Here is a 24,356-nt window from a genome sequence, read left to right on the forward strand (position 1 = left end):
TCACGCCTGTCTTCTGTGAAGCTGACAGCAATGCATTGTTGAGATTTTTCATTGACAAAATTAAATTGATCAAAGAGAAAATCTCTCCCCCTTTGTTTGGAACCCCTACTGTCTCTGAGCCCCTCTCCTCCTCTTGGTCCTCCTTCACTGCTGTATCTTTGGGTGATATTTCGGCACTAGTGAACAAGATGACACCCTCCTCTTGCTCAGATGACGTCCTTCCCTGTAGGCTTTTTATCAAAGTATTTGATGTAATTGGCCCCTGGGTTACCAATATGGTGAACCTCTCCCTTTCCACAGGGGTTTTTCCCAATGCATTTAAACATGCCATTGTGGAGCCTCTGCTCAAAAAATCAGGCTTGGACCCGACTGACCTCAGTAATTTCAGGCCTATTTCTAAGTTCCCTTTCTTGTCCAAGATCTTGGAGAAGGTGGTGTCTGAGCAGCTGTCTTTGTTCCTGGATCAGAGCAACATCCATGAGAAGTTTCAGTCTGGCTTCCGTAAACATCACTCTACGGAGACAGCTTTATTGAAAGTGTCCAGTGACATCATGATGTCGGCTGACTCTGGTAAATTCACTGTTCTGGTTCTATTGGATCTGTCCTCAGCCTTTGACACAGTTGATCACCAGATCCTGCTGAGAAGACTGAGGGATGAAGTGGGACTGTCTGGGTCTGTGTTAGAATGGTTCTCATCTTACCTTTCTGGGCGCAGTTTTAGTGTATCTGCCAATCAAATGAGGTCTGAATCGGCAGATCTGTTGTGTGGAGTCCCTCAAGGTTCTGTTCTGGGTCCTTTTATTGTTTTTGCTGTTCTTGATTCCCCTCGGTAAAATCATTCAGAGATTTCCAGATGTTTCTTATCACATTTTTGCTGATGACATCCAGCTCTACTGCTCTTTTGATCCAACTGAGCCCCAAAGGCTGAACAGCTTAGTCAATTGTTTGCTAGAAATCAAACAATGGCTGAGTGAAAACACTCTACAGCTAAATGTGGACAAAACTGAAACACTGGTGATTGCTCCTGATGATAAGATTCCAGGGTTGAGTCAGTACTTGGGTGACTTAGCAGAAACCTGGGTGTTGTATTTGATAAAGACATGTCTCTTGTTCAACACTGCAGAAAACTGACCAGAAACTGTTTCCTTCAACTGAGAAAAATCTCTAAACTTAGGAAAATGTTGTCGGAACATGATCTGGAGCTTGTAATCCATGCGTTTGTTTCTTCTCGTCTGGACTATTGTAACAGTTTGTTTTCATGTCTTAACAAGAAGGAGCTGTCTCGCCTGCAGTTGATTCAGAACTCTGCAGCGAGAATTCTAACCCGCTCAAGTAGAAGAACTCACATCTCTCCGGTCCTTAAAACTCTTCACTGGCTTCCAGTTTCTTTCAGGATCAACTTTAAAATTCTGGTTCTTACTTTCAGATCTATTCATGGTCAGGCTCCTCCTTACATCACTGATCTGATCCAGCCTTACACCCCAGCTCGGGCTCTGAGGTCTGTGGATCAGAATCTACTTATGGTTCCACGCACACGACCAGAAGAGAGAAATCTTTTCAGGCTGTTGCTCCTAAGCTTTGGAACAATCTTCCTCTCTCTTTGCGCTTGATGGAGTCTACTGACTCCTTTAAGAAACATCTTAAGACGTTTCTATTTGTTCAGGCTTTTCCTTGATTTTCTGGAACTCCTGTGTTGTTCTCAGTATTATCTTGATCTTTAAAGTGTATATACTTTTTTGAGTATTGTTTTGTTTTTTAAGCGCTTTGTGACCCTGGTCTGGAAAAGCGCTATATAAATAAATATTACTTACTTACTTACTTACTTACTTACTTAAAAATAAGAGCATTAGACCTAATAAAGGAGTGGAATGTACTAAATGATTAAAGTAAAAACTGAAAATAAGGCAAACAAATGGTTCTTCTTATAGAGGAACATCTAATATGTTGTTTTTGGAGAAAAAAAAAACGCAATGGCTATGCTAACTTCCTAATACAAAAGCGGCACCAGCAACCTATTTTTTAGTTTGGACTGTAACACAGTGTCCTAAGAAGTGGGATTTCACAAAAATACATAAAATAAAAAACAACATAATGAAGAAAAGTTGGAATCAAAACCAAACTTAAAACAGATGACTCATCAGATCAAGCAGATCTCTCATCTTTTATTTATTAAAATCAGACGTAAACTGACCTGGATATAATGCCAGCTTTGTTCCCAGCATCATTTCTCAGGTTAAAGTGTAGATCAGAAACAGCCGTTTTGGTTTGACCCAGAGGTGCCTGTCTTTGATTATACATGCGTTTTTTTCTTTATGTCCGTATACCACCAGGAGCCTTGTCACGTTGATCAATAGTAGTGTTGAAGAAGGTAAGAGCAGGGATTAATAACCAGATTGTAGTGATGAAGTAATGTCAGCAAAGAGTTTGTTAAATTGTGCTCAGATGTTTCTCTGGGTTTGATTAAAGGCCGACCATCGGTGGAAAGTTTTGCCTTGGGGAGAGAAAACGCTTCAGGTCCTGCAACATTGATGTAAGAATCATCAATTTCATTCAAACATTCAACCACTTTTTTCAAGTGTTGTCATGCTTTAGCAAAATATTTAGATTTGTTGAGACACTTTGATGTTTGGCTTGGATGTGTTGCAGGAGTGTCCTTCTGGGTCACGGGATTTCCGGGAAATTCAGTGCTCTGACTTCGACAGCGTTCCTTTCAGGGGAAAATTTTACACTTGGAAACCATACAGAGGGGGTAAGTTACTTTATTTAACCTATGTGATTATTACAATGAATGGCTGTCTTGTCAGGTACTAGCTGAAGTTAACCAGTTTTGAGCCAAAGAAGATCTCTGTAGGACCCATTAGAGGGTAACCAAGCTGGATGGATGGATAGATAGATGGATGGATGGATGGATGGATTTATAGATAGATAGATGGACAGATTTATTAATTTATAGATAGATGGATGGACATATTTATAGATGGATGAATGGATTTATACATTTATAGACACATGAATGTATGGATGTATTGATTTATAAATAGATGGATATCATATATTTATAAATGGATGGATGGATGGAAATAAATTCCTGTAAAATTGGGTTTACAAGTTAGCATTTTATGAATTTGTTATGTCAGTGGGTCTAAACTTTCACAGAGGGAAAAATTAATCAGGAAAAAGTGTCCAAAGGCCTATCGCTCTATCTGACATTAGTTTCATCATATGAAAAATAATTAAAGTTATCAGTTTGAAGTACATAACCATCATACCATCTTATTTTAACAAAAGGTTTTACGCCAAAAGTGTATGAATAATAAAATATGGCACTTCAGAACATTTATTTTTGAATTATTGGAATAAGAATATCAGACTCTTGTGTCAATTATTTAAAAAATAAAAACAAATTTAGCCTTTCAATATAGAAATTACTGAATCCATTTAAAGAATAAATCAATTAAATGCTTAATTACATTTGAAAACCAATCAATATTATGATTCATCATTCATTTACTTCAGTACTCCAAAGCCAGATTTTGAATATTGCTTGATGACGTTGACCAGAGGAAGATTAAGAAGATTCAAACCTACGACCAATGTTGCAGCGTGTGTTTCCACCCTCGTCTGTGTATGGAAATGTGCAGACTGTCTGGACTGCAGATGCTGGCTAGAGAGAACCATGCGTCCCACAATGCCTTGCAGGAATTTCTAGCTCCTGATTAGCACACTGAGCTGTGATGTGAAAGTTAAATAGCTGCAACAACATCGCAGCCTTTAATCTAGACATCCAGTAACAAAATGGTTCACAGAGTTGAGCCAACTGCAACTTCAGGCAACAAGTGCACTTTTCATCAAGTCAGCTGATTTTAACAATGAAAATCCCTCGCAGCTGTTAAAATAGGAACACAGACTTGACCCCGTGTTGAGGTGAAGCACCTTGTCTCTGCCTTGTTCGGACCTCCTCCGCTCCCCAGTCTTCATACGGTGAAGCTTCTCCGTCAAACAATTTAAGATGTCAATATTTTAGTCATATACGTAAACTCACTTGCCAGGTCATCTCACATGTCATGAAGCAACTGCATACACACAGGCATCAGGAGGATCTGATCGCCTGCCAAAGTGAGGCAACATGGGAATTGTAGTTTTCCATGGGCTAACCATTTCATGGACTACGAGCACTGCCAATACTCCTTCTCTTTTGACACGAATTGTACCTTCCTCAGAGCTTCCAGCAAAAATAAAAAGAGGCCAGACTGATGTCAGCAGCCACTCAAGCTGTGAAGCAGCTGGCGAGACGGTTACATTACTGGAATATGTATACGATTTGGCCGAAATGGGAAGGCAGTGCTGCTCCGCATTCAAGTCAAGAAATGAAATTGTGTCTTCAGGTTGCAGCACGGTGAAGTTTGCTGGTTAAATTCCAGCTTGAGGCTTTTCTTGGAAAGGACCAGTCTTTCCTGTGTGGAGTTTGTTCCCCTTGATGCTTGTGTGGGTTTCCCTGTGTGCTCTGGTTTCCTCCCATAGTTAGAAAAAAGGTGAATTGTCTGTAAGTGTAGTAACTCAACAAAAATAGACTTAACTAAACTTAACAAAAACTAGACTAAACTAGACTTAACAAAAATGATTTCTTTATTTTTGTATGACTGTATACTCAAAAATAAGTTGTATATTACATTTCACAAATCAAGGTCAAGGTTGTTTATTGACAATCTTTGCAATATGTGTGACACATACAGTATGAAGGTAGATTTCTTTATTTATAATTAAATAAAAATCAAAATGAAAAAAAAGAACACACAATTGATGGCAGTATGGAGCAAAGAAAAAGTACCCCAATGCTACCAAAAGTTGTAAAAGCTATAAAATATTTTTTCTATAATTTGAAAGGTTGAAAATATATAATATATATATAATAATATATAATTATTTTTCACAAGATTAAAGTTTTTTCAACCCCATTTCTCTGAACCTGCGTCTTGACACCATGTGGTGTGCTCTCACAGCGGAGGTGACTTGTGTTGTGGTGGAAACTACCCCTCACCTCTTTGTGTAATTGTTCCTGCCATGTCCTCGTTTGCTCAGCGACACTTATTCCCTCGGGTTATTTTTTTTTTTAGTAGTTTTGTGTCAGCTTGTTCTGTGTCTCTGACGGAGGCAGAGATCTAATCACATTCAGCTGTTTGTGTGTCAACACCTAGAAACATTTAATTCTCTCAGCAGACATGTGTCATTCTGCACAGGAGTGCAGTCGACTGTAAATGTGCGAATTACTTGTCATGTTAACACTCGGAATGTAAGAGCTCTAATGTAATAAATTTCAAATAAAAGTAAGTAACCAGTAAGTAATTTATATTTGTAAGGAGTAAAAGCACACGTGACTCCAGAGGCTAGTTGATGATGTAGGAATGCAGCTCAGAACTTTTTTCCGTCAGCCTAAATGAACTCAGACTGCAGGATACTGACCACAAGCTAGCATGTTAATCAAATTTGCTCTCCTGGAGAGATGTTGCAAAAACCTAATAAGCCGTTTCCGTGGCACAAATTCAACTCAGATTATGTAAACTATGACGAAAAGGGAGACATAATAGCTCTGACACTTTTTACGAGATGAAACGGATACTTTTTGAAATACGATAATACTAATTTATATATAGTATATAACAGTGGTTTACTTGCAAACTCAGCATTGCATATTAGGGTTCCATCTCGCTCTACAACCTTCTCAGTAAGAAGATCCTTAACGGCTCCCATAATGCTTTGCCGCCCAGTCAATCGATCCCGACTGTATAAGAATATAAATGTAAATAAGTCATCACAATTTCTAAAAGTCTTATCCCGGCTTTAAATTATGTGGTATGGTTAACAAATGAATAATGTACTTTGAAGTCGTGAACTCAGTTTGTTTAGTTTATTTTTCATAGGTGGCGTAAAGACCTGCTCCCTGAACTGCCTCGCAGAAGGATACAACTTCTACACAGAGCGAGCTCCAGCTGTGGTTGACGGCACACCTTGCAGAGACGACTCGCTAGACGTGTGTGTGAACGGAGAGTGTAAGGTAAGATAAAACCTCTTTTTTAAGTTAAGATATTGCGATTTTTGTCTAAAGCATGTAGCTGTTTCATTGCCCGGATTCTTAGCTGCTTTTAACATTTCATGATGGATATCATTTATTTGTACTTATTCAGTTTTCTCCATCTGTGCATCCTTGTTGGTACAGAAGGTTATTACCCCATAAAATATACTTTCTTTCTCTTTGTTACCCTTTCCTCGTTCTTGGTGTTACGTGAAAAGCAAACGTCTACGGGGTATAGGTTGGTGCAAGTTGCCTGGTGTGACGCAATGTATCAGTCTGTTTCCAGTGAAATTTAACATCCGCCAATAGTTATTTTGAAAAATGAGTGGAAATACTTTACTTTTATAACTCGTCTCCTGCCTGAACGATCTTACCAACAGCGATGTCGGCTTCTTGAACGACAGTAGTATGCCAATAAAGGTGCCCTATGGCCCTTATGATTGGATAATAAATGCAATAAAAAGGCCATTCAATGGACTAATAACAGCTGTATTCACTTTTATACTGTCGATGTGCGCAGAGGTCGTTGTTCCCCCTAATAAGAGGGTTATTAGCACAGATGATTTATTTTGTAAATTGACTTATTATGGTATTTAAAGTTATATTCTCAAGTGCAGAAACAATAGTGAAAATGAGAGACAAAAGGAAAGATATGGAGGAAGGCTTTTACTTCTTCCCACATCATTACGCTGGAGATGTGACTGGAAAAGCTACAATATGTAGACTATTCAAGAGGCCTTTCAAATTAGAAGTTGGAGAGCTCAGTTGGAGTTGTTACTCAGCAACAAGGTGTTTTCATTGAGCGACGAGACTCTTTGTACGGACAGACAGTTTAAATAGCTCTAAGGATGATCCACTTCAAGGTTCCTCTCATTACAATGTTTATAATAACTCTTAGAGCTGCAAGAAGTAGCCCTTGTTTAATTTTCTGTGGGTCTGCTGATGATCATCACCATCAAATCCTCCACTCAACACTTAGAGTGATGTCATCGGCCCGTTCATCACACTTGTAAGTAAAAACAAATTATTGAACTGCTGTCGGTCTGAGATCCTCACAGCAAGAGCTGCCATTTAACACCCACTTCAGAGCGACTGGGCTTGTCTTATTACTTGAGGATCAATTGTTCTACTGTTCCAGCTCTTGTTTTGGATTTAATGTTACTAGGCAGGAGCATAATGTAAGACCAGGGAAACTCTAAGACGTTCCAGGCCTCCTCTCATCACCACTTCTTTTTGATTTACTGGAGGTGGCTGATGATACAATCCCATCTTACGTTGCATCCAACCTAGTTTTAGTTACTTATTTCTTTAACTCTTTTTGACATTTAATCAGGATACTAAGTTGTCATGTCAACTTTGATAGAAGAAATATAGAATTCACCATGATTAGTAAGAGCCTTGTAACAGCATTGTAAGATCTTTGTTTCAGTGGTTGACTTCATCTTAAAAAAATAATAATATACGGAAGAATGCCTTACTTTATTTAAGTGTCTGCCAGGAGTTTAAGAAAATATCGATTCACCTAAATATTGGGAACATATCTATATTTTGCTATGAATTGTACTTTAATTTATTTATTTTTTATATTTTATTTATTTATTTTATTTTATTTTATGGTTTGTATTTATTATTTAAGTGTGTTTAAAAAAATTTTTTTTTTTTTTTTTCCCCATTTTCAATTAATATGCAAATATTCACAGTGTTTTTTCCTTTTTGTGTCGCAACTAAACTTCAGGCCGCTAGATGTCATTACGTCCTCAGCAGCTAAGTTAAAAGAAAATCTGATGACTAAGGACAAGAGGATACAGTCGACTCAGCAACTTTAAAAAGCTGACCTTTGCACACATTTTGCTTTCAAAACAAATCGAAACAAGACAAGAGTCATGTGTATCTCTGTAAATAGTCAGGCAAAACTACAAATATTATTGTATCACCAAATTCTTGCCAATACACACCCTAAGTATCCGCTATTTATCATACTCTCAAATAGTTATACATACATATATTATATGTATGGAATGCCTTCTTCCCTTTCAATATAAACCAGGAATATCACCAACTGCAAAGTCTTTCATTGTAAAAACAGATTAGGTAACGAGATTTAAGGCAGCTTTCATATGAGCAGAGCAGACGATTCACATTTGTTCTACTTTTTGTGTGCAGCTCAACTTCGACCAAAAAGCAGGGGTGGGGGCAAAGTCCAACAAAAGGATTTGTTTATCAACATCCCTTCTGTTCTCTTCTTTTCTCTCCCATTTTCTTCCTACTCGGCTCCCCTCGGCAGGAACTCGGTGACCTGCTTACTTGGCCGTCTACTCTGCAGGCTGGCTTTCCATCACTTTAAAACTTTGGCCATCTTTTCTCTTCTCAACAGCACTGTTCTTTCCGTGGATAGTTCAAACGACAGAGATGCCACAGGGTTAAATCTACATCATTTGTTTGCTGCTTAATCTTATTCCAGACATTTGGTGCAAGCCTTCCAGAGTAGACAGACACAGTACGAGGGGTAAGAGTGGAAAAGGGAAACAGAAACAGACATAACTGTGGACTTTTCATTTTGGAGAGAAGAACTCCTTCACTTGTAAAGTACCTTCTGGAGACTCCAGCAACCTCTTATTAACTATTGTGGATGAAGTGTTCAGGAACATGCTGTACCACAGCCACAATTATTTTAAAGACCTCGACAGCCCATAATATAGTTTAAACTGAAAGTGGTTGAAACTAAGGTGACATGGGTCACCTTTCTTCAGCTCTAAACACTTTTCTGCTTAATTTTTAGTGGCAGAGCCTCAAAGGGAGACTAGCCAATAGCGTTAAGCCTTGGATGTCCTTGAAAACAATTGTACTATGTTTTTGTTCTGAAGTTTTGTAGTCAATTCAGGAAAATGCTGTCATCTCGGCAAGTCATCTTCACACCTGACCTGACACCTAAAGACTCAAACCATACTAATAATGTATTATTTTGCTTTTTCGTTTGGAACTTTACTGAATATAGAGTCGTCTCTTAAAGACATCAGGCCTGTTTAGTTGATTTATGTGGCCCGCAGGATGGTTGGTTCAATCTCCACATAGATCAATATTCTTTTTAAAATGGTGACTTATAAACATGTCAATTTCAAGATGAGATAAGGGACAGAGATTATGGATGTCACCAATACGAGTAAAACTGGAATTTGTTTGGTGAAGGGAAAATCCCAGAGATCATTAAGATAAATGGATCCTCAAAATAATATATAAAAATCGGACGTCTATCTCCTGTCCGGTCAATATTTATTTTGTTTGCGTCAAGGCTTAGACTGTTTAAAGATTTGTGTCCCTTGTGTGATTAAGTTTGATATCCTTGAGATGGATGGATAGATGGATAGATAGATACTTCACACATTTGTTATAAATTATGAGTATTCTTTTTATTAACACTATAGTATTTTTTTTTCTTCTGTTTTATCACTCTAGCCTAGAGGAACCTCTCAAAGCTATTTTGTAACTGTGCACCCAGACGTGACTCAGAGTTCTGGATCTGCTCGACTGTGGGACCTCCTTATCTCCCTCTACAATTAACACTTGACACTTACATATGAGGCTGTGGGCAGTTTCCGTACACTTTTGTTTAGGTTCGGTTTAAAATCTGAGCAAAACCACCTGCGATGGTCATCATCAGACTTATTTATGTGAGTTACGACTTTAGCATCATGTCTGAAAACACATCTGGATGGACCATCTGGGGTTTTGCGCAAAGACGTCTGGAAGACATTAGCGGTAATCCAACAGCCCACTCTTTGACACCTCTTGACTTACCGACTGTAACCCTTCACCCTTGTACCACAGTGACCCTGTGGCTCACCAGCTCCTATCTTCTTGCAGCACGTCGGCTGCGATCGAGTTCTGGGCTCAGACGTTCGTGACGATCGTTGTCGGATCTGTGGGGGAGACGGGAGCAGCTGCTCGTCTGTGGAGGGAATTTTCAATGACTCCCTGCCTGAAGGAGGTGACTTTTTTTTCTTTTTTTTTAAACTTACCCTTAATTTTAGCCACGGCCAATTATAGAAGTGAAAATGTGGTCTCTCCTATTTAAGTGGAGAGGGTGACAGGTGAACATTGGCCATGTAACTGTTTGATGTCTTTTTCCAGCTCTTAAAATATTAATTAGATTTCTAAAGATTTCTTATTACGTTTTTTGGGGGAAACTATCAGCTTTAAAATGAGTTTGAAGATCCCCAAACATAGAAAATACATCATATCATTTTTCTCACTTGGAAATTTTTGTTTAGCAGAAACGCATCTGTTAAACAACAAAAGTACCAAAGGTGTTAAAGTATAACAATATTGAAGGGTTGAATTTAAGATTTCAAATGTCTAAACTATTTAGTGGAATGTTTATGGATTTCTTTTTTTATTCAATAATTTATATATGGAAAGATTTAATTGGTTTGTATTGAATATTGAATTTAATAATTTATATATTGTATAATGTCCAAATCAACGGTATTTATTAAAAAAAAATGCAATTGAAAAAAAGTCATAATAGTAAACATTAATATTCAAAAGTTCTAAATGCATGTAGCTGCTGCGACGTCTTCACTGAGAGGTAATGAGAATAGAGTGGTCTTGGAAAACAAGTTTGTAGCTTGTTTATTGAGTTGAAAAGTGAGTGTAATTATATTCATGAGTCTCACAAACTACCAAGCATTAAGCAATATACGTTTTAATATAGAAACAGTTTTAAGTGCCACAGCAGCTCAAAATACCTGGACAGTGACTGAAGGATAGGAGTGAAAATCGTGTCCTTGTACCTGTGAAGATTAGTTAACAATTCAAATGTCTTTTTTTTTTTTATTATGATTATGATTTTTTTTCTTTCCCCCTCAAGAAATAATGATTTTATGAACTTTTTTATGAAATTTAGAACATGTTTTTTTTCTCATCTTTTTAGACGAATAAATTAAATTCTATCTTCAACTCTGTATATTCAACTGAGCGTGGACACGTGGAAGACAAATGGAGTTGAGATCTAACCAGTGTGGCTTGAGGTCCTGCTGCTGCTATTTTGAGTTCCATTCTTCCCACAAGAGAAACTCTGAAAAATGAGTTCCCTCTCCTGTCGACACCATTCACTCTCATTCAGGATCTTTAAGAGCAGGCACACCCGCGCACGTCCAGTGCTGCCCTGCACCACAGTAACCAGTCCAAACTGTCAACCACAGCGCAGGCCCTAACTGACCTCAGAACATCAACGTGTGCTTAGAAAAGAACACATTCGCAGCAGGACTGGAGGAATTTTTATTTTATGTGGAAGAGAGAAACCACATGGACAATAATAGAGGGAGAATTATAGAAATTAATCTCAGGAAGTACAGCGGGTTGCTAGCCACCAAAGGGCAGATGTCTTTTGACACATTTTAACATTTATACAAATTTAAAACATTTAGTACCAGAATAGCAATCAAAAGAGATCAAACCACTACCAAGCTGCTTGTTAACACTAGGGGCGTATAAGACTTACCCGAACTCCAACCCAAGGATACATTTTTAGTATTAACTTGACTCTGTAGATCACCTTGACAAAGTCAGAACTGCTTTTGTTTTGAAACCAAAATATTTCCAAACATCAGCTTTAAAAGGTACTGGAGTCGACTGTATCCTCTTGTCCTCAGTCATTGCTTAGATATCACAGGATTTAATGAAGGAAGTAATGACTGTTGCCAGAAATGTTAATTGTAAATAAAAATTGAATTTAAAACTTGATACAGTTCTGTGCAATTTTAGTGAATAATACAGTATAAGTATATACAAGTTGACTTTATACAACTTCACTATACAAATAAAGTTAAGACATTGTATATATATATATATATATATATACAATGTGTATGTATGTATGTATGTATTTTCTCACACCCTTAATGTATACCCAATTTTTTTTTCGTTTCCCCAAAGTTATTGCCCTACCTTTTATTAATCTTTATAATTTATAACCTGCCAGAGACTGAGCATATAGATTATACAATGTTGAGTTTGCAACTTCAAATCAATCTTGTTCAAAACAGGTTGAGGTACCGCTGTATTTTTCTAGCAGAGCCACAGACAAACAAAGACCATCTTATTCATTGACAATAAAACGTGTTGAAAAGTCTTATGGTTTCCACTTGAAAGATTTTCCCAATATTTCAAACCCAGACCCGAGGATCTTTCTGGGATGCCATTGATTACTGTTACATTTTTCTACTTTTAGAACACTCACCCTATAAAGTGTACGAAGGTTTTCATCTGTAACCGCTTCATCCGTAAGCCAGGAGTCCTTGGGGGTGTTGTAGACTGATTTATGAGGAGAAGAATCGTTCAGTCATGTCTACAGCTAGTGTACGCATCTTCTGAACTCTCGAGGCCTTCAACCAGAGCCCCCCCCCTGACCTTGATTTAAAGTGATTCTGTCAGCTGGCACATGGAACTGTAGCGCAAACATAAATACGATTTATAACACAGAGCAAAGCAAATCTCCAATGCTATCATGTTTCTTATGACTATGAGATTTAGGAATTCTTCAATGATAAAAGATAGATGGATGAAGCAAAACGACTTTTTGAAATTTCTCAAACCTTGTCCCGTTTCTTTCTGAGTGCGTTTGGAAGATGATAAGGGGTCGCTGAAAGGTCAAGGGCTGCAGTTAGCAGCTTCTTCTCTATGAGTCATTCACACATCCACGAGGGTCAGAGCAGCAGGTCGAACCCCTCCTCGTCTCTTGTGGTCACTTTGCTGGGTGGAATCAAATGATTCCCCCAATGACACGGAGACAAAAACAGATGGAGAGAACCGGAGGAGCTCGCTCTTGGCGTAGCTTTTGCTCTCTAGCAAAGAGCCGAGCAGCTGAGAGAAGCTGCCCAGGAATGCAGCTGGAATCTGCTGCCTCTGCTCAGTCCCACAGAGTGGATCATTCCTCATATTGTCCAGAGAATACACACCTCTTTATTTGTGTTTTTCTTTCAGGTTATGAAGAAGTGGTCAGAATACCAAAAGGTTCAGTGTTTATACATATTCAAGAACTCAACATTTCCCTCAACTACCTTGGTAAGATGCTTGGATTTTTGTCACATATCCCCAACACTCCCTGGCTCAAGTAAAGTGTTATAATAATTGCAGTTGCTTGAATAAAACTAGTCAAACATATTATAGAGTAGTAGTTTTAATGTAAAGAAGTATACCAGTGCCAGTGTTGAAACTTGTTCTTACTGTAACAATTCAATGATTTCTATATTGAAAATTTCAATTTCAATTTTTTTTTTCATCCTGTGTACAGTATGTTTAAGGGACCATATCCAACCAAAAAGTGCAAATATATCATACGAAATGTTGCCTGTTAAATGATTTCAGTGATGTCATCTCTTTTGATGTTCCGACGTAAATGAACAGTGTCTTTGTAACAGATTGCACGTAGACAATTACAATTTGATTTTTAAATTTAAAAAAGACTTAGATTAAATACTAACTTTACTTATGTCCTTTTTAAAAATAATAAAAAAAGAAAAAGATGTGTATTTACATTGAAACATGTATTGTGTAATTTACATTAATAGCTCTGATCCTCTGAATATTGTGTATTGTTGCTAAGAGCTCATGGATTGGGCGAAAAAGTCAGGCTTTTTAAAAAATAGACTCATTTATTATTCACACAGAACATCTTCCGCACAGCTTATAACTAATAGAACTTATTAATTGATTAACTGTTGTTGTAAATATTCATGTTTGCTTTGTCTTAGTTAAAGCAGTTGAGTTTGTTATAAGTGTTGAACACTTTTCTATATGACATCCCCAGTGTTGAAAAATAAAGGCGATCAGTACTTCATCAACGGGAAGCTGACCATTGACACGCCGCGAAGGTTTGAGATCGGCGGCACTACTTTTCACTATCGGCGACCCACCGACGCACCCGAAACTCTCGAGGCCCTGGGGCCGACGAACATGACCCTCACTGTCATGGTAACCACCAAATACAATTGTTTGTTGAAACTTAAAAAAAGGGGTGAACATGGATGTGTGTTTGTGTGTAGGTGCTTGTGAGGGAGGAGAACCCTGGGGTTCACTTTCGTTTCAACCCCCCAGTGAACCGAGAGTCACAGGTGGGATTCGGGTGGCATTACACTTCATGGACACGCTGCTCAGCTCTCTGTGCTGGAGGTAAACTCACACACTCAATAGTGTCAAACTGAATGCCCGGGCGCCAAGTCATTTGATGTGGCCCACCGGATGGTTGGCAGAAAGATGCCAATGTTTAAGAAAAGAAACGGAAAGGATGGATGTGAATAATTACACTTCCAATCACACTGAAACAGAGAGATGTGTTTGTCAAAGGAGGACAAATAATATAAATGAAGCGTCCAAGTAAGAAAAGATATTTAAAAGACTGTCAAATTTTTTCGCCCCTTGAGCAACTGGAACTCCTACTCTAGGCCTTTTGCAATTGTTTTTTCTCTTTTGTGATCCTGGTGAACTTGTGATCAGGTGGGCAGATGCAACAGGTGGTGTGTAAGAAACTTGGTGATAGTTCTGTGGTCTACAATCACTTCTGTGAAAAGAGAAACAAACCCAAAGAAAAGCGACGATCCTGTAATACTGAACCCTGCTCTCCAAAGTAAGTGTGTCTAAGAAACCATGCATTTGTTTTCAGTATTTCTTTCTCAATAAATGAATTTATGACTAAATCAAAAAAAAAAACGGATTAGAGATTTCTACACTTGTTCACTTGTACTTGCCAAAGGTTTGGAAATTGCTGAATAATGTCCAGTAAACAAAATAACTCTTTCTTTTTGAAGAATTTTCTGAATTTTTCATCTGTATTAATATTTCATCCTTCATTTTGATCATGATGTCATCATATTCTATCATCACCCTTATTCATTTTACTATTATGCACTCAAATTTTCCATTGAGAGATTAAGAGAGAGAAATTGAGATTTTAATGTTTTCCTTGTTGAGTTGGGTTGTTCTTACTCTTCTTGAATAAACTTTTATATTTGATTGTGCTGTACTTCAGTGCCTTAATTTCCTTTTAATAAGGGAGAATTTAATATTTATGGAAGTATATTAGTGCCAACAGAGTATTGAATGGTTGAAACTTTGACTTTTTTACTATCAATAATACTACTTTTTTTTAATAATGTCCATACTGAAATGTTTAATTTGTATATATTTGATAATTTAATTAAATGTTTTTATATGAAAAGATTACATTTCTTTTTAAAATAATGTAATACATTTTTTTTTAATATTTAAGGAAATAAATGAGTAGCCTTTTAAATTCAATATAAAAATGTTAGTATAATAGTGCCAAATGGTTTGGGTTCACCTTGATTAATTAACGTGCCAGTGATTCTATGGCGTCACATGATCATCTGCGCACCACATGATTGGCTGAAAGTTTGATCAAGTAGTCCGTTACTCTTTTAGTATTGTCTGGAAGCACTATTATACCAACATTTATTTATTGTTATATTTAAATGGCAAAAATATATTTAATTCAGAAGATTTATTTTAGAATATCAAACTATAAGTGTAAAAAAAATATTAAATTAAATGAATTAAAAAAACCTATTCAACCTTTAAATTTAGGAACTAATTAATGTTATTATTATTTAAAAAAAGAAGTTGATGCTTATAATGTATATATATTCTCATGGCACAAGTATATGTTCATACACTTAAATATAGACAGTATATAAAAACAACATGAACTTTTATTCAGATGTCTTCCTAAGCCACTAATGTGCAGGAGTTTCACATTTTCTTAACTAAAACTCTGTCCGCTCCTTTGAATCAGCTGGTTGACGGGAGAGTGGTCTGAGTGCAGCCGAAGCTGCAACGGTGGGCTGCAGACCCGGGAGGTCTTGTGTAAAAGAAGGATATCTGGGACTGAGGAGAAAGTTCTGGATGACTTGGCTTGCACCGCCGCACGGCCGCCATTCACTGAACCCTGCAACAACCACAGTTGCCCGCCAGAGTGGCTGGCTCTTGACTGGTCGGAGGTAAGAACTTTCCTCATCAATGTAGTGTAGACTGAATCTGTGTGGTCTTGTTGCCATCTTAGATGTTAAAAAACAGATTTTATATCGCATTTGAAATGGGGATTGGTCTAATTAAAAGCTCACAGCTGCTGGGATTTATTATAAGGGAGTTGGTTATAAAGTTGGAGTGGAATGTTCCTGTCAGATAAAATAGTTCAGCCTTTAATGAACTCACCTGGTTTCTGATCCAAGTAAAATGTTTTGCTGAAGAACAAACCTCGTGTTAATAAGGACACTATGAAGTATGATGTATTTAAGTATGTATATTTCAGATTTGCTCTCCTTACTTCTTTCCCATTTACATAACAGATGTCCATTCTGTTAAATAAGCTGCTTTTAATAGAGCAGACATGGGCAAAGTGCGGCCCTTTCACTGTATGTATGCTGTAAGTTTCTGACAGTGTTGGCTAACAAGTTTATTATTGAATTAACTCTAAATACAACTTCCTCAAGTTATTTATATTCATTCAATTGTGTTATTATAAAAAAGTTTATGAATATAGTGTGGCATAGTTAGGTTTATTTGGTGTTTGTTAAGGACTTTTTCTCTTGTTCTTAGCACTTTTTCTATCATATATTTATCTGCTCTTTTGGCTTGACGGCCCCTCAGAATGTGGCCCCTGAGGATATTTAATTGCCCACCTCCAGTCTATTGTCAATGTTGAAAGATTATATTTTTACTCGTTTAATCTACATTGTAGAACATACTGTGCAGAATTTCTATTTCTATTCTATTCTATTTAGATTTTTTTTTTATTTTATTATTTTATTTCTGGGTGTTTTATTTGTGGTATATTGCTCTTACTGTTGTTTAAACCGAATTTCCCCTCGCGGGACAAATAGAGGATTTCTGATTTCTGATTCTGATACTGGACCTGGAAAAAAAACAAGTTAGGGGAAACTACTTGAAAAAAGCATGACAAACAAGGAGGAAATGGAAAGAAATATGATGAAATATGGGTACAACAAGCCTCATTATGCCACGACGTTATATACATGCTATTTTTTGCAGGTCACTTTATATTGTCATCTTTCATTTTAAAAGAAATTGATAAAATACCTATTATGATATTAATACACTTGTTAAAAAACGTATTTTTCCAAAACTGTTTAACAAAATATCTATGTCAAGAGATAGAAATGGATTGATAAAAAAGTATTTAAATATTTTAGTCGGACCACATTAGATGCCGCATGAATCTAGTGAAATAGTTGCATCTGTCCGCCTGGGCCACACTTTTCTCAGCTCTGAGTGTTCTTTTATTTTATGGTTTATAAAAATGAAAAACCCTTCAGGTCACAGATTCATGCAAAGTTTTTTATTCCACAAAGCTGATGTTGCGTCAATCTCATAGTTCTCTCTCACAGAAACATCTGCTCTATAAACCACAGAACATGCACGGAGCAGAAAAATCCTTCACACAGAACATCTTCCTTCAACAGTGATTGATAATGTGGTACTCCTGTGGCCTATATTTCACTCTCATTTGTTTTGGTCGACATCATCACTCTATTTGTTTGCCAGTTCGCCTGGTATTGGATGAAACTGTCAGACGAGCAAGAATGGATTCACATTGGTCTTCAAGTACTGATTGAACTAAATGTGCTTATATTCAAATAACAGATTATTTGGGATTATTATAACCCTTAATTGTTATAATTCACATTGACTAAATGAGACTCCAGCAATCATCATCCTTTGGTCAGAATAATACAATTATATAACGTCAGAAACAAACTACAGAACCTTTAAGACCTAAAATACATTTCATATTTTCCTTTAATGTCTTCTGGGCTGCCAATACTTTCTATTTGGTTCCTGTAGTCTCACATCTCAGTCCAGATCCACTCCAACGTCCTTCAGCTTTCCTCTGACGTCCATCTGCAGGAGAAGAAATTACGTCCAGCTGATTTACAGACGTAGACTTGGCTATGTTTCATACAGCTGCTGCCCTCTGCTGATCAAATTAAGACTTCTACTTCTTCTTTTTTTCTCGCTATGGCCGCAGTGACCCCCGACTGCCCCCCCCCTCCCTTTTCTTCTGTCTGACTGTTGCCTTTCCTGTTTCTCTGTGCACAGTGCACGCCCAGCTGTGGCCCCGGTTACAGGCACCGCGTGGTCTTGTGCAAGAGCGGCGAGAGCGGAGACACGCTGCCCGAGTCCAAGTGCCCTAAAAACGGGCGTCCCACCTCTAGGGTGCGCTGTAACCTGCAGCGCTGCCCGCCATCTCAGTGGGTGACGGGACCCTGGGGAGAAGTGAGTACAGTCAATATAGATCACCTTTGTCAAACCAATGAACCAATATGGCCGCCAAGTCATTTTATGTCGCCTGCCGGATTTTTGGCTGAAATAGAATAGAATAGAATAGAAAATCTTTATTCATCCCCAGAGGGGAAACACACTTTTACAACAGCACAGTTGAAAAAAATAAAGTGCAAGGAAAAAAAGAAATAATAAAAGAGATGATACAAAATTAAATAAAAACGATCTTAAAAATATACAAATTATTTACAAAATTAGAAATTTAACACTATTAACAAAATACAATAGAATAAAATAAAATAAAAATAAAAACAAAAAAATAAAAAATAAAATAAAACACACGAGAGGAAAAACACTAAGGATTAGCATCAGGATATTTAAAGTAGAGAGTTAAATATCCTGACACCAGTTGGGATGAAGGACCTTCTATAACGCTCCGTCCTACACTGGGGGTGCCTGAGCCTGCCACTGAAGGAGCTGGCCAGCTCCTCCACGGTCAGGTGCAGTGGGTGGAGAGTGTTGTCCCTGATGGAGGATAGTCTGGAGAGTGTCCTCCTCTCTCCCACCTCCTCCACTGAGTCCAGCGAGCGGCCCAGGACAGAGCCGGCCCTCGTGACCAGCCTGTTCAGTCTCTTCCTGTCCCGGTCCGTGCTGCCTGCTCCCCAGCAGACCACAGCGTAGTGGATAGCAGAGGCTACCACGGAGTCATAAAAGGTCCTTAATAGTGGTCTGCACACTCCGAAGGACCTCAGTCTCCCGAGGAGGTGGAGGTGACTTCGGCCCTTCTTATACACGGCGTTGATGTGTGTGGACCAGTTCAGTTTATTGTTGAGGTGAACACCCAGGTATTTGAAGCTGTCCACCAGCTCAATGTCCGAGCCCTGGATGCTCACCGGTTGATGTGGTGGGGACTTTTTCTTGAAGTCAATCACCATCTCCCTTGTCTTACCGGTGTTTAAGCAAAGGTAGTTGCTCTCACACCAGTCAACAAAGTCCTTGATGACTGACCTGTACTCCAGCTCGCCCCCCCCAGACACGCAGCCAACAATGGCCGAGTCGTCAGAAAACTTCTGGAGGTGACAGCTGCTGGAGTCATAGTAGATAGGAGTTCATGTTGATATGGTGACATATAAAGATGCAGAGACTAACTAGAGAGAATAAGAGTAACATGTAGGGATGCACTTGGTGAGTGTTTGATTGAGGAGCACAAAAACAGAAATAATTAAGATATATTGAGACTTCCTGTTAAAAACCGTTGGGTAAACATTTTGTTTGGCCTTTGATTTGGATTGCTGAAGGATGTTGGCCCCTTGTGTGATTCATTTGACACCCCTGTTATAGATTATAAAAGCAGTGGTTGATGAAGAGCCATGTTTAAAACAAACCAGAACAAGAAAACCTTGCATACATTTCAATTGACTTTAGAAAAACGCTGCTGAACATGGGAGTTTTGAAAACTCTAGAGATCTTGTCTGGCATCCCAGAAACAAAACGATAAAATTATTTCATTTAATTTAGGATTATGTGATGGATCAGTCAATATTTTCTTCATTTAATTTTTTGCGAATCCTGAAGGGATTGAAAGTTGCTTCAAAACCATCCTAAATCCAGGTTGAACTCCAAAATATCAACAAATATTAATGGTTTTTTGTGTTGGCTACACAGACAGGCTTTTCCTACATAACCTCCTGTTTGATCTTATACACTTATCTGAATCCCCACCTTAATTCTAGATAAACACCAGAAAGAATGTCAAATCATCTGAGTTCTGTGATCCAGTGACCTTCAATTGTTTCTTTCACACAATTCATCTTAGCATCTATCATTATATTTTACTTTGATAGAAAGAAAGTGTTGGATTTATCAAGTCCATGAAGAGGACAAAATCTATTTTCTCTATTTTTTTTATTTAACTTTCAACATAATTAAACTCTTATTTGATCTGCTCAATAGTAAAGAAAATATCATTTGTTTTAATAATCAACATTGGAATGGTCTGCAGTGGTAGGTGGCTAGGATTAGTAACAGCATTATTATTATTTTATTTAGATACTTTTAAAACAAGTGTATTTCAGCGTTCAACTCTGAACAGCGTCGACAGAAGAAATATACTAGAAGAAGCTCTAGATTGATATCCTTTCTCAGTCGGAATCACATTGAATGAGATATAAATTATTATTCTTTTTTGATAAAATAATCAGTCATGTCCAAAGAGGACTTTACAGAGGCAGTTATTACAAAAATATATATTTTGTGAGGTTGTCACAGGACAGGAGAAGTGAGAGTAAGAACAAAACTCCAAACAACTCCAACTTGCAAACTGCTTAACATGTGAAACTTAATAACTGAAAGTCACATTTAAACAATATTTTCAGTGACTGATTTCATCTTCTTCATGAGTCACATGTTCTTTTACAGTCCAGCATCAAAGTTAATTTCCACTGAACGCTGTGTTATCGCTCTCGCTGCCTTTCTGCCTCAGTGTTCTGCCAAATGTGGTCTGGGTCAGGAGATGCGTTCGGTCCAATGTCTGACACACACCGGCCTGCCGTCCAACGACTGCCTGGAGCACCACCGACCAGCAGCCATGCAGCAGTGCAAGAGCAAATGTGACCTCAGTCTGCCCATCAGCACAGACAACCCTGAAGGTCAGAGGTCACACCTTTTAAGTAACAATAATATTGTTAAGTAATGGTATAACACAGAGCTTTTTAAATACTGATCAGTCTTGCAATACACAAATATAAAACTCTTTTCATTTTAACAAGAAATGTAGTTGTTAAATCAGATCTCGCTTTAAAAAGAAAAGGATTATAGTATATTTTGTAATAGCCAAAGGTTTTATGAACAACAAAATGAATTTAACAATAATTTAATAAACTGAATGTGGTGATGTAGAAAATGCCCTTTTTAAACACATAAATCAAACTATACATACTGCTTCTATCTGTGCTGGTCCATATTGTGATCACACCTAATATTATTGCATCGCATCTTCTTTTTGGAATTAGTTTAAATATCTTTTCAGCATTAAAAACATCATTCAGTTCAATCAGCTCAACAGAAAGCAGGTGGCTGTCATGGTCTAGAAAGAGCTCACGAGCTGTAGGAGGGGCGAAGAAAGCGTAACAACTCTTTGACAGATATTTTTATTTAAGTTTATCAGTGTCATAATATTAGTAGCATCTGCTTTGGAATCCGCCATGATGAGCTGATGTTATTCTACGTTGTCACATGATTTTCTGCGATTTTGGCTGAAATATAGTTGCTGGGTATTATATCTTTCATTTATATATTTAATTTAAAATGCTAAGAATAAAAATATATTGAATTTATTTTTCAATTATTGAAAATATCTTATCAAAATATGTGTAAAAAAAGATAATCAAATTGTTTTGACATTTAGTCATTGTTTCTGTCATTGTCATACAATTATTGAAAGTAAAAATTAACCTTTCCATATAGAAATAATTGAACTAAATCGTAAAAAGAAAAATCAATAATTACATTCTTTCTTTTTTTTTAAATCTAAGCCTCAACAATTGAAATGTTAAATTCAAACATTTAATATTCTGATGGATATTGATATTTCCTTCATAAAACAGACATGATTAAGAAAATGTTACTATTAATGTTTGTTCATTTTTTTCCTTCAACCAAAATGAAATTAAAACGTTTTTTTTTCCTGCAGAGTGCAAAGATGTGAACACGGTGGCCTACTGCCCCCTGGTGCTCAGATTCAAGTTCTGCAGCCGTCCATATTTCAGACAAATGTGCTGCAAGACTTGCCAGGGACACTGACTCTGGCCTCTGAGGATCTCCAGCGTCCAACTTTGGGTTTAAGACAGAAGAACACACTCACCAGCGTCCACACGTCTCATATGGATTTTCTCCAAGTCCAAACCCAGCCAGCTCTGCCGGGTCCCGAGTTCCGTCCTACATTCCACTGGAGGGAGAGCTGCTGAAACCTGGCCAGACAGAAGGAGGAGGAGAGACTATGTGAAGCTAGACTTCCTCTTTTCCTTCCTGCCATCTCTCAATCGATCCCTCTGCTGCTCTATTTTGGTGCTACGTCCTCTCGGCCACAATCACTGAAGGCAGTATCTAACATCCGCTTGCTTGACAAGAGGCTTTTCTTAATTGTTTAATTGTTGAAAAGTTGTTAAGAAATAATCTTCCATGTATTCTCCAACAGAGGGTTGGGTCAGTTAAGGAAACTAAATGAAGTGAGGGTGGCAGCTGTGTCGTTTTTGAGTTCAAAACTTGATCTTCTTACAGGATATATGGAAGTATATCAGTGGCATCGGAATATTGAATGGTTGATTTGAACATTTCAAACGTTGAATTTTTTTTTTTTAAATGTGGTTGTTTTTTTTAGCGGTGATAGGCTCCACCTCCTCTGACCCTCGTTAAGATATCCGTGGCAGAAAATAATAAAAATAATTTGTACAGTTAAAGTTTAACTTTCTATTTTTCAAATATTGAAAATATATTGAATATTTAAAAAAAAAGAAGAAAAATTCCACGTACAGTTTGATATTCCAAAAATTAAAAGAATAATTGTATAAATTAAATGTTTCTTTCATTTATAGCCTTTTTAATTCAATGTACAAATGTTGGTTCGAATTTCCTTTAATTTAAAACCTATAGATTAAAAAAAATCTTTAAAAAAATTGGGTTGAGTTTTTAAAGTTCAATTGCTAAAAAATGAAAAAAAAAACTATACCTTTCATTATAAAAAAAAGGAATTAAATGCTTAAAAAAAACATTGAAATTGATGTTTTAACTAAAACGTTAAATTCAACCATTCAATATCCTGATGACACTGATATACTTCCATATATTCCACCCAACAATTAACAACCTAAAAGCTAAGTCTACACTACTTATAATACATTTTTGGAAAGAGAAATAAGTCGCAAAGAATTGAGTGATGGATCTGCCCCTGGGCTGCCCCCCAATTGCCTGGTCTTTGTCCTATGTTTTAGTCAATTATATATTTCCTAATGGGTTTTTTTTTCTTTGAACTAATTGTTTTTTTTAACCACATTAGAAAAAAACTACACCTATTCTCAGAAATTACCCAGCAGCCCTCTCTCATTTATATGAATCTATAATGGCCATATTATACAGTTGTATTGTTGTCATTAATATTATCGTGTATTTACTTGACCACGTTTCCTTCACGCTTCGTTGTGTATATCCACTCTTGTCATTTATATGTACGCTGTTTGAGTTTGCACAAAGTGTCAAAAGGACCTGTTTTTTTTTTTTTTTTTTTTTTATTGTGATATCGGCTCTTGTGTATCGTTTTTGTGCATCACTACAGTTTCACGGTGCTACAGTGATGTGAGCAAAGTCACTTGACTCACACATTTTTGCTGCATAAGGACTTCTCATCAACTGCTGGTGTTCACCAGAGTCGGCTCAGCTAGCAGACGTATGAAGGAGTGAAAACCACTTACCTCACTGGTATTGACGACTTTGGGATTTGTCCGCAACATCAAACATTTTGGATGATTAATGGCACCGTCTGACTAATTAAGTGTGACCAAGCAACACACATGACCACTACAGTGTTTGATTTCAAGGAAAAACACTTCCACATCCATTTTTCTCTAATTTTTTTTACAATTTGCTGCTTCAGCCATCTTTGATTTGTGTATATTTTTGGAATTGTTGTGTCAGCATCATTGCTCACTATGACTTCAGAATATGGAAGAGTATCAGTGTTATAAGAATATTGATTGGTTGAATTTAATGTTAAAACATTTGAATTGTTTTATTGACATGGTTTTTATAAGCAAATCTTTTTTTTTTTTTTAAATAATTGAATTCAATATTTTCTATATTGAAAGGTTGAATTTATTTTAAAAAATAATTTTTAAAAATTGGAAATGTTTGAAAAAATGTTGATATTGAATGTAAAAGGTTACAAATTTAAAATATATTGACTTAAGAATTATTGGAA

General features: G+C 37.1%; 1 protein-coding gene across 1 annotated transcript in view; it reads left to right on the top strand.

The window, feature by feature from the left end:
* The window catches only part of adamts10 (ADAM metallopeptidase with thrombospondin type 1 motif, 10), a 53,797-nt gene extending 29,656 nt beyond the window's left edge, over positions 1 to 24,141 (top strand). The window contains exons 15-26 of the mRNA XM_087784897.1: positions 2,467 to 2,530; positions 2,647 to 2,749; positions 5,919 to 6,052; positions 9,932 to 10,055; positions 13,052 to 13,132; positions 13,878 to 14,041; positions 14,113 to 14,239; positions 14,564 to 14,693; positions 15,879 to 16,083; positions 18,203 to 18,379; positions 20,868 to 21,033; positions 22,077 to 24,141. Of these exons, the coding sequence (XP_087641023.1) occupies positions 2,467 to 2,530; positions 2,647 to 2,749; positions 5,919 to 6,052; positions 9,932 to 10,055; positions 13,052 to 13,132; positions 13,878 to 14,041; positions 14,113 to 14,239; positions 14,564 to 14,693; positions 15,879 to 16,083; positions 18,203 to 18,379; positions 20,868 to 21,033; positions 22,077 to 22,186 (1,585 nt within the window). The 3' untranslated portion in view covers positions 22,187 to 24,141. The remainder of the gene's footprint in view (positions 1 to 2,466; positions 2,531 to 2,646; positions 2,750 to 5,918; positions 6,053 to 9,931; positions 10,056 to 13,051; positions 13,133 to 13,877; positions 14,042 to 14,112; positions 14,240 to 14,563; positions 14,694 to 15,878; positions 16,084 to 18,202; positions 18,380 to 20,867; positions 21,034 to 22,076) is intronic.
* Positions 24,142 to 24,356: the final 215 nt, after the last annotated feature.

Source organism: Callionymus lyra, chromosome 2 (assembly GCF_982586985.1).
Source record: "Callionymus lyra chromosome 2, fCalLyr1.hap1.1, whole genome shotgun sequence".
In the NCBI taxonomy this organism is placed as follows: Eukaryota; Metazoa; Chordata; class Actinopteri; order Syngnathiformes; family Callionymidae; genus Callionymus; species Callionymus lyra.